The sequence below is a fragment of the Zea mays genome, chromosome 9 (genome assembly GCF_902167145.1).
Source record: "Zea mays cultivar B73 chromosome 9, Zm-B73-REFERENCE-NAM-5.0, whole genome shotgun sequence".
Lineage (NCBI taxonomy): Eukaryota > Viridiplantae > Streptophyta > Magnoliopsida > Poales > Poaceae > Zea > Zea mays.
Genome location: NC_050104.1, coordinates 149946489 through 149957387, shown reverse-complemented (window position 1 = coordinate 149957387; position 10899 = coordinate 149946489). Strand labels below are relative to the sequence as shown.

Here is a 10899-nt window from a genome sequence, read left to right as displayed (position 1 = left end):
GATTATAAGGAAGAATGGGCAACTGAAGCAAAATATTGTCACATGGGCGAGCGTCGATCAAGTGAAGGGAACGATGGTTGGAGTTAGCGAATGTGATTTTTGCATATTTACGCAGTGAGGCAATTTATTGGATTTGAACTAGCCACACGGGAGGATGGTCTGACTTATAATTCAGGTCTCTATCAAATCTTCGCGGGAAAAATTTCGTCCCGCCATGCTCCGTTAGGTTTAGTTTAGATACTTTAATATTAATCCTAATCAACATGTATTGAACTAGATTGTTGTGTAAATTAAACTAATTTACATCTAAAAGCTTGTTCGTTTTACTGTTAATCCATGTGGATTCGATGGTATTGAGTCGATTTAAATCTATAGCAAGCCAAATTTTACTATAATCCACTTCAATATACTCAAATTCACGTGGAATTGGAATAACGGAATAAAACCTAAATACAACTCAACACATGTAGATTGAGATCAATATTAAAGTACCTAAATAAAAAATAAAGACTTAAAATTTTGGGTTCTCGTTAGAGATAGTTATACTGAAATTTTAAAAATATTTATAAAATATATTATCATAGCATATATTCAAATAATACAGCATTGACAGGAATATAAGATTGCACCCATCATGAATTCACCGTCACAGAAAAGAAACCGGAACCCAAAAGGCTCTCCGCCGACACGCCGGCTACGGCGATTCTCCAATCTGAAACCCTTCCTGCCGACGATTCCTTTCCACCTTCCGCTCCATCGCGTGGCCGCCGCCGCTCTCCACCCGATTGGTTCCCGTGCCTGCCGCCCCACCGATTCACTCCGCGCCCGCGCGACCCCTGCCGTCCATGAACCTCTCCGAGGATTGGCGCTCCGTCTTCCCGGTTTGTGCCGTCTTCGCTGCGCCGTCCGTTGACCCGCTGCCTGCCGCCGCCGCCTCCCGCGGCCCCCTCCACTTCTCCCCTCTCCCGCCGCGCACCCCGTTGCTCTCCCTCCCCTACCCCATCCCATTGCCGCGCTCCTCCACCCGCGGCCTGAACCGCTTCCTCCGCTCTTTTGTCCGAGGCACCTCCTTCCTCCCGCGCTCCGACTTTGACTACCTCGCTGACACACTCATCCCCCAACCGTCTTCATCTTCTCCGCCTTCCAATCTGCTCGCCGTCCTCCGGCTCTCGTGCTCTCTCATTCTCTTTTTCCCCTACGGCGAGAATGCGGAGCATGTTGCCTTTGTTACTCTGGATGCCACCACTGTCACTGGTTCCACGCCTCTCTCGCCGGTCGTTCAGAGTGATGGGTTTATGCACCCGGGCCACCGCATCCAGCAGCTTGTTACCACTGCTAATGAGTCGTCATGGCCGTCGCAGCTGGAAGACAACCCTGAGGGGTTCCTGCTTGCTGTGACAATGTACTCCCTGAATTGGTTCAGGGTTGAGTCACAGGATTTGGGGACTTCTGTCTTAGTGCCTATTGCCAAGCAGCAGGTTGACTCTGTAATTGTGCATGCTTGTTGGAGCAGGCATTTGCCATCCGAATGTGTTGTGTTGCTGGAGAGTGGGGAGCTGTGCTGGTTCAATCTGGACACACGTCAAGGTGGAAAGATAAAAATTGATGTTGGCAGCAAGGATGACACTGGGGAATGGCTAAGCTGTGACTATGGGGCACAACCATGGATGATAATCGTCGCGAGTTCAAAATCCATCCTTTTGATCGACTTAAGATTTGGGGATCGTGGTCAATACAAGGTTTTGGCGAGAGTTGGAATGCCAGGACTGCTTGAAACTGATCCTTTTGCTGAGGCAGATCAGTACCTTGCATTCTGCAGGGGTGGGCTTGATCATTTCCATTTCTCAGTGGTGACAAAGCGATACTTGATTCTCCTCGATTTGAGACAGCCATTGACGCCTGTGTTGGCGTGGCAGCATGAGCTGAAAAGTCCTAGTAATGTTGCTATGTTTCGACTTTCTGAATTGAGGCCTTCCAAGGAGCATGAGTGGGCATCAAATTCTGGTTTTGCTATTTTGGTTGGTTCGTTCAAGACAGGGGAGTTCAGTGTTTTCTGTTATGGACCTAAAGAGCAAGGCTGTCCAGATAACTCTCACCTGTATGCTTGGGATCTTCCTTCACGGTTTTCGCTGACAGGTCATCACTGCAGCTGCAGCAGCGGAAGAATGAAAGATGTATTCTCAATGCCTGTTTCAAGAGATGAATATGCTTCAAAATGGAGTAAAAACTCCATTATTGGCTACTATGTGCTTCCAAACCACCTCTCAGTTTCAGAGACATCATTTACTGGCTTTGCTTTGGTCTGCTTGACAGCCATGGGGAAATTAGAAATGCAAAGGTACCGTGCATCTGCAGATTCACACAATGATATCCCATGTGATGAATCAAAACATACAGCCAGGGCTAGTAATTTAGCTATATTTCCTGACACTCCGTATGACAATTTCTCCCTTAGATATAGTTTAATGAAGTTGCGTTTCCTATCTGAGTATCTTGAAGGCAATCTGTGCAATGCATTGGTAAAGCATGGTTCTAGTATCAATAAAGAGATGGGCCATATTATTATCAGTGAAGCTGTGTCGGAATATGCAAAAGAGAACTCTAGTTCATTGCCCCACCCAGTTTCAGATTTTTTATGCAATGTTAGTATTCCCATGAACATTTTTGAAATTTCTTGCCAGAGAATATTGAATGGCCTGCCATCAGACATCCTGCATGTCACCTTCTCCAAATACAGTGACATGCTAGCATGCAGCACAGAGAAGACCTTATGTGAACATTTAGATGTTCCTACCTGTTTGACGAACACTAAACTTAGACCTTTCCTGTTGGCAAAACCTTCAAGCATAAGTTACAATCTGACTAGCAAAGTACGCTCTCCAGATGCCCTTGTTGGTCCAGTACTACCCATACCTGTTCTGCTTGCGCTGGAAGAGAAAAGCAAGGATGCAGAAAGCTCTTCTCAGGGAGTACCCATAGAAACTGATTCCATAAATGATCGATGTAGAGAAGTTTTTGAAGCCCTGGATCCTGTAATATCCATTGCTGACACTGACAACGGCAATGGATGGCCTGCTTCACAAGAACTGGATGAAGGAAAGTCCTATTTTAGTTATGAGCCTCAGATTGAACATAGGTTCAGTATGGGTAGAAGTACCAGAAAGGAGGAGAAAGAAGATCAAAACCAAGATGATCTGCATAGGTCTTCAACGCTATATGAGGATAAGGTCTTCACAACATTTGTTTGCGGAAAAGCCAAAGTTCCTGATTCACCTGAACAAGCTGCAACTTTGTTCGATTTCGGCCCAGTGAGGATAGATTTTGATACCCCAGCCATGGAAATTCAGCCTGCCGAGGAAAAGGTGTACAAATGTTTGAGGAAACAATTTGTAACATGGCGAAACAATTTCAAGCCATACCAAGATTTTTGTAGCACACATAAAATACCAAAGCTGAGGCAATGAGCCCTTCCATCCTTCATTCAGTTTCAACAGGGCTTGTAGATTTACGCATATGGCTGCTTGCCTTTTTTTTTTGTTCCGTTTTTTTTTTGGAAGGGTAAGAGCGAACTAAAAATCAAATATACGCTCTTATGCTATTTCTGATGTACATACATATGGCCTGCTGTTGAATATAAATGCTGTTTTCTTCTATGTACCGCTATTGTGTTGCTATCATATTGTTCATGAATGTATACTCCCTTTTTTGAAATATATGACTGTATGCCACATTTAAGACAAGCTAATTGGTTCATTGCTCAGGAGGAGCTAATAGTTTAAATGAGCAAATTAGCTTGCATAAAAATTGTATGTTTCAAAACAGGGAGTAGCAACCCTTCTTTACAGATTTGGAAGTATTTTACAGATTTGGAATTGTGTATCCGGTGACGTGTAGGATTTGATGGACTCGTTGGAGCCTTTTTACACGCACACTGGTTTTTGGTCCTTAGACCATCTCTAGCAGGCTATGTAAAGTATTATTTTGTATTATAAATTATACTGTTTGCAGAGTGAAGTTTAAAATAAGGGGTGAAATAGAGTGTGATAGAGTCTATTGTAGATTATACTGTTTGCAGTGTGAAGTTTAAAATAGAGAGTGAAATAGAGAGTAGGATAGAGAGTGCTGTAGGTAGTCTTAAGACCATTCTCAATAAGAGTTCCATGATCATTACATAGGATGTCATGTAAGTGTTTTTGATGATGTGACAGTGTACACTGTTTTCAAGGTGTTTATGTTTTGCATGTGACCCAGGAAACAACAATGATAAAACTATCTGAGACTATTTTATTATAGTTTCAAACCTCTTTAGATGATGTGTCACTGTAGTTAATCGTGTCTATAAAATTTTCATTGACAATGGCCTAATGATAGTGCCATTGAAATATTAGGCACTGCGCTTTCAGGCCCAGAACGAAGCTACTTTTGCCAGGCTGCCACAAGAACCAAGGTTTCTTATGAAAGTAGAAGTCACTCCGGCTTGGAAAAAGAACTTCTCGGTTCTCTAAATAACTCCCTAAATTTTAAATTTTAAAAATAATTGAGAAAAAAGGCTTCTCCAATAATTCTCTAAATAGACTTGTTAAATTTAGTTACTTACTATCAAATTTCATTTACTTTCCAGATTTAGCAATCTATTCAGATTTAGCAACTCGATAGATGTTTCTTAAATATAGTTGATGTCAATTTCTTCACACTCATGTTCTCATTTTTTTCCTTTTCTCATTTTTTTTCCTTTTCCCGTATAGCGAGTAACCAAATCTGACACTCTTTTCCCCCTTTCTCGTGCAGCGAGATAGTAAGATCCAATATGTATAACACAAGCTTCTCCTTTACCATTGAACCACCGCTACAATCAGACACTCTTTTTTCCCCTTTCTCGTGCAGCGAGATAGTCAGGTCCAATATGCATAACACAAGTTTCTCCTAACCATTGAACCACCGCTACACTATAGGTCGTTCCGACCAACCTTCTATGCCCTCGACGCCCTCTTCTCTTGACTCCATTGCCAACCTTTTCTGACAGGAGCAAGCATACCAAAACTAGATTCAAAACTGAACTACTCCTAAATATGCTAATTTTTACTCCAATAGCTATTTAACAACTTGCTAAACATAATAGCAGGGGTTTGATAACAATATTCAAAATTGCGAAGAGGGCCAAGCATCATAAAATGGAAAAGATATTCTTATCAACTACAACACGAGCAATTATTTTTCAAGTAGAACCAGCGAACTCTATAAAGCCCTCAACACATAATTAGGAAAAGGAACAGCAAGCAGATCGAGTGGGTCACAACACGAATAAAATCATTTCTGCTACACCAACTTAGGCTTTGCGGTTCCGGGTGGTAGAACCTTTCTGCTCCACAGGGTCCCTGCTTCCAACCAAGTCCCGGTAACGCTGCTCCCAGTCATCCACCTTCCCATTTGCGATATCTGCATGGATCGCCCTCCGGATTCCTTTTACTACCAAGAAGTACTGCAAAAGAGTACCGAAGATATGAGTGTAAAGTTCTGTTTGAGGACGTCAGTGGGAAGAGTATCATGTAAGGCAGTTCACCTCCACAGCAAGTATAATTGGTATGAACATCTTCCAGCGATTGTTAGGGTTTGGACCATCAATTAACTTCTGATCAACATGAATGGGCTTGCTCCCGTTTGAGATAACAACAGTAATTTCTTTCATCAGTTTTGGAACCCACGGAGTTCCATCCGGAAGTATCTGTTTAACAGTGAAATATCGTCATCTATTAATCATTAAGGCATGAGAACAGAGAAATGCTAGGTCAAATACATAAACAGACAAACCTTCTCCCCATGCTCGTTAGTCTTGCACCTTCCACTGTTCTCTACCAATGCTATTGGCAAAGGGAAATCCTAAAAAAGAGAGCAAAATGTAGATAATCCATTAGAACTGGCTTGCGATGCAAAAATGAAACGAAATCATCAGTGTTGCTTGTGCATAAAGACATCTGTGATGTACTGAAAAAAATCCATATTTCATGTTGTCCATGTAAACAAAATTTTAAAATAGCATGTCACAAAAAAATCAGCAAGTAGAGAAAAAAAAACTAATATTGATGCAGCCATTTAGCCAAATGTGCTTCCACTAATTCTCACAGTCTATGTCGGTACCCAGGAACTAGGGTACCCATTACTGCTGGGTCCAGACGAGGACCTGCGTGGCGATCTGTAGCCACGTGGGAAGGAGCTAAGTAACCTGGATTGGCGCGGTGTTACCAAGTATCCCAAAGCTGAAGTTGTCTGACAACTTCAGTCATAGGTCCGGGCCCCCGCAGGAGGCTCCCAAACCCCCGCGTAAGCCACCGGATCCCCGGCGAGAGGAGATCTGGAGGCACCACGTGTCCCCGGAGATGAAGCACTATGCGGGTTACAGTTAGGGACCGAACCCCGTGGGTCGGTCCCGGACCCCCTGCGTGTGCCATCGGGACCCCCAATCAAGGTCAGTCTGGTGCTGCCACGTATCCAGCAGCTCCAGCTACTGCGAATAAGGCCCAAATCTCCACGGGTGATTTCCGAATCCTCGGGCCAGGGAGGTCCGAGGCTGCCACGTGTCCAGTAGCACCTGACCCTTGCTCCCCGCTCAGATGGAGTCCCATTGCCACCACGTGACCTAGGGCACATGACGTAAGCCAATGGGCGGAGCGTGACACAAGCCTCTGGCATAAGGCGTCCCTGCATTAAGAACGAATAAGACGTGCACCTGTCTACTCCGGTGGCAGGCGGCGCGCCCAGACAGCAACACACGAGTTACACTGTTACTCGCGCGTTACCGAGGCAAAGACTCCCTTAGACGTAAGCTCAGTTGTACAACTCACAGTGGAGTAGGGTATTACACTCTAGCGGCCCGAACCACTCTAAATTCTTGTGTGTTCTTGTGTTCGTCCTTCTCTACAGGATAACCTCAAGCCCCCTCCTCATCTTAGGATTAGGGCGAGTGTTATCCGCCACCCGGTTGGAGTTTACCTCCAACGGTCTAATACTTGAGGATGAAATACACAGACGAATATAACTAACTGGGAAGTGGGAAATTATTGAAAACACATATTTTTGAAAGGCACTAAGCAAGACCCTTAGAGCTTTGGCACACTTAGGCATTTTGTAACCTAGTGGATGACCTATGATATACCAGCACATCATGTAGTTTCAGAAGAATAATACAAAGTGATAAAAACAACTGAGCTCCATATGATGGCACATCCAGATCGAGTCAACTACCAACTTAATATAACTCTAACCGCATCACTTCTGCTCTCACGAACCACATGATGCAGAAGAAGCCTTCTCCCTCTGGCTTGCTTCTCTCTCTCAGCTCAGGTAAACCAGCACCACCAGACATAAATTGCCACCAGTGAACTCATTGAACCAGGATTACAGTAAAAATCGATTGCCCACATTTTCCTCTTCTCTCCAATGCTCTTGATTTCATCGAAGATGGACTAATTTGTGTCAGTTGCTGCTTCTCCCTAAGATGCATGGTCCTGTCCACCAGAGTTGGAAAGTCCTCAACTCCTTGCCTCAATGGTGGCTGCCTGCCTGCCTCCCATATCTCAGCGTGTGTGAAGTAGAGGGAGCATAGAAGAAGGGAACACTCATGAGTCAATGGGAGGGGTGCAGGGATCAAGAGGCGGCTGGGATGAAGGGATCAAGACTTCAAGAGGCAGGTGAGATGAAGGGGTCAGAAGGCGGCTGAAATAAAGGGGTCAGGCGGCAGCGGCAACAGTAACAGGGAACCAACAGCCACCTAGGATACCACTTATAAGGCTGGCTGGTTACCCTCTCGCTCAGCACGCTGCAGTGACCTCCTGGTAGTTTTTTTTTTAACCGTGTAAAATATTAGCGAACTAAATTGATGGAAAAATAATGGCATTGAATAAGACTGACAAGACTGCTAACAATGTAAACCCCAAAGATATCTAGACTCACAGTCAGTGTATACCATCGAACTAGTGTCAAAAACGGCAAATGGTGACCGTGTAAGGTTCAGCTACCAATTGCATGGAGACTATCTAGTAAGGTAATCTGGCGCTGGAAATGATCACCATGCAAGGTTAATAGCAAATTAATAAATACATCTGTATATGACCATAATTTAGCAGCTAGTGCGGTTCTAGCACTCATATTAGAGAAGTGAAGCCAAGATCAGAAGTACAAAAGGCATTTTCGCAGGAGTATGTCCAACTAAAAAATGGCAGAAAATGATCAGTGGCTGAAGGTCAAACACTCATTGCAGCTCCTAACTGTTGCATGGGTATTCCACAGAGCATGATGGAAATGGTTATACGATAAATGAAAACATGCATTACCCCATATTCTCGTTTCTTGATTCCTGCTCCCGAGTGGATGTATCGCAAAAGTGCCTCTGACCTTCTTGTAAAGAAATCATTATACTCGATTCCATCAGGTGGTGAGAGTTGAGCATGGGTCAACACAACCAATGATCTTCGCCAAATATCTTTTCCAAATGAATTGGTGATGGCTCTTATAACCTGTCCATCAAGTGTATCCATTCTGTACGCATCCAAACGATCCACATACAGGAGAACATCAATAGTCTTGCCCAGAAGAAATCTGCAATATAATAGATAACATGTAAGGTACATGTATATGAATCTAAAAGGGACTACAGGAGTTGCTATTTCACTCATTTGCACTTGTCACACAATGTTTCATTTGCATTTGCCATTTGGATCCAAGGGTAAATGTCGGTGAGAACAAACCACACATTTCAGTAGGCCAGTTTAATCAAATATCCTCATATTCTAACACAACTTCAACTGAACACCTCGAGATGCTCTAATTCCACACTTTCATGTGCTTGGTGATTTCTTTGTCCAAAAAATGGTTATTTTTGTTTGAGGTTTTGGTACATATATAAATAAAGAGAAGATAATGCTGTTAGGGCTGAATATGGACTACATCGTTCAAGATAACACAGCCACTCTGCATATAAAGTCTCTACCCAAATAGCTGTACTTTTTTAAAGTATCTATTGCTTAAGCTCTTGAAGTTGCAAGAGGTTTGTTCTCTTTCAGAACAAGCAACTGATAAAATATAGTCAAGGTCACAGAGTGCTTCACTAGACTATTATGGAAAGAAACATTAATAGTATACCATAGTGTTGTCATGGTTGTAGAGAGTAATAGTAAGAATATGTATGTCACAAGGGGTTATTCCAGCACACATATTTTTCATAGCATTCAAGGATCTGCCATGTAGTATTTCATGTGAAAACAATGTTATCTACATGTGCTACCCAAAGACCATGTTAAATCCACTATATATCCAACTGAAGCAACCAGATCATATGAAACAATTCTTCCTTAAACTAGGTCCAGCAAGTGCCACATAAAGCCCTATATTACATGCTATAAAATCTATAACAGATTGCCTCACTTTCAGGCAAGTATGGATATGATTCAATATGCTGAAATGCTGAAATGCTGAAATGTGCATACCTCTTAATGATGTCAACAGCCTGCTCATTAATGTATCCACCTTCAATAAGCCCAGGAGTGTCGATAATGTTCAAGGTGAACCCTGCCCTTGTGCGCGACCACATCATCGGTCTCAGACCCTCAGACTGCACAGTACAACATCCAACAACAGAACCACACATAAGTTACTCTGGCAGAAGCCGAACCAGAAACTTAGAACATGGTGAAGAAAAACCTGGAAAGCGCTGACAGTGGCGATCCTCTCCCCGACGATGGAGTTAACAGTAGATGACTTCCCCACTCCGCCTTTCCCCATCACCAGAATTGTCAATGTGCTCACATCCTTCATACCACAAACACAAACAGAACATGCATTGATCACCAATTTTTAAAGAACATAACCAGCAGAAAACACGACTATCCTTTGACTAATATACTACCTCAAGCCCAATTCATTTGCCATCTAGGACAATATAGTAAACCAAATGCATCTTAGACCCTTCTTTATTGAAAGCAATTTTCTGGAGGTAGCAGTTTACAAGATAACATATAGATATTGCACAGTTAGGTCGTCGACTCTAATTGAAGACCTAGCGTGCGTGACAAAGCTCTACAAGAGATAGCTCCTGCAGAGCCATAACTCACAATTTTGACCATTACTTGCTCTGAATCCACGATCGTATGAATTACCAAATTGTACCGCATTGCAGTTTCAGTACTTTTGAGTTCGATGTCATTCATTTTCATGCGATAAGAAAAATAATTACATGCATGGTAATGATTGGACTTTCCATAGCGCACATTTTCGAATGATATATATTTTAAACCGGCGGTAACTGAATCGCGCATTAGAACGTTGCATAGATGCGTAGTGGGGTACCTCCTCCTTGAGCTTGCCGAGGAGCTCGTGCAGCTCGGTCTGGGTGGCCGGAGGAAACTGCTGCAGCCCGACCCACTCGCGCGGTATTGGCGACGCCATCTCTCTCTTCACTTGCCCTGCCACAGGGACGCGCTTTCCACAAAATCAGAAACAGAAACCAATTTTGCCAGGACGGAGCAGAGTGTGCGCGCCGTAGGTGAGGCGTAGATGCTTACCAGAAGACACGAGGCCGGCAGTTGAAGCCTAGAACGAGGGGAAGGCCGCGGGCTGGCAGGGGTCACGGCGGCGGGGGTTTGGGCGAATGGAAGGGATAAGGAGAGCGGAGGGGGTGTCGATGAGATGGATCATGGATGTTGGGGGTTTGGGAAGACCGAAGACGGGAACTTTTTCTTTTTTTCTTTTCCCCCCTTTTCATTTTATTTTCTCTGTGGGCTGTACCGTGCTAAACGATAGCCTACGTATGGGCATGGGCTTGGTTGCTACAAGAAGTGCTCACTGTGGGCTAACGGGCAGCATTATTACTAATTCCGTTCTCTAATATTTGTCATTTGATAGTATATT

General features: G+C 43.6%; 2 protein-coding genes across 3 annotated transcripts; one reads left to right on the top strand and one right to left on the bottom strand.

Annotated features, from left to right (window-relative positions):
* Positions 1–681: 681 nt before the first annotated feature.
* On the top strand, positions 682–3649 carry LOC103639375 (uncharacterized). Its single transcript, NM_001351742.1, has one exon. It carries the CDS (start codon positions 846–848, stop codon positions 3462–3464), a length of 2619 nt encoding a protein of 872 aa, NP_001338671.1. The 5' UTR covers positions 682–845; the 3' UTR covers positions 3465–3649.
* Positions 3650–5076: 1427 nt separating this feature from the next.
* On the bottom strand, positions 5077–10751 carry LOC542502 (translocon at outer membrane of chloroplast34). Of its 2 annotated transcripts, none has more exons than NM_001112052.2 (8): positions 10554–10751; positions 10339–10454; positions 9694–9801; positions 9480–9604; positions 8328–8592; positions 5809–5877; positions 5561–5722; positions 5077–5479 (listed from the first exon to the last, which is right to left on the bottom strand). In NM_001112052.2, the coding sequence occupies exons 2-8, from the start codon at positions 10435–10437 to the stop codon at positions 5327–5329; spliced, it is 981 nt and encodes a 326-aa protein (NP_001105522.1). In that variant the 5' UTR covers positions 10438–10454; positions 10554–10751; the 3' UTR covers positions 5077–5326. The 2 variants fall into 2 exon arrangements, with proteins under 2 accessions (NP_001105522.1, XP_023156778.1); XM_023301010.2 differs by having other exon boundaries at positions 5093–5479; positions 10339–10470; positions 10554–10723.
* Between the last annotated feature and the right edge of the window lie 148 nt (positions 10752–10899).

Coding starts and splice junctions, on each gene's coding strand:
- LOC103639375 (NM_001351742.1), top strand. CDS start 846: ATGAACCTCTCCGAGGATTGGCGCTCCGTCTTCCCGGTTTGTGCCGTC.
- LOC542502 (NM_001112052.2), bottom strand. CDS start 10,437: ATGGCGTCGCCAATACCGCGCGAGTGGGTCGGGCTGCAGCAGTTTCCT. Junction 9,605..9,693: donor CCACTGTCAGCGCTTTCCAG/GTTTTTCTTCAC, acceptor TGTACTGTGCAG/TCTGAGGGTCTGAGACCGAT. Junction 5,480..5,560: donor CAATTATACTTGCTGTGGAG/GTGAACTGCCTT, acceptor ACTCTTTTGCAG/TACTTCTTGGTAGTAAAAGG.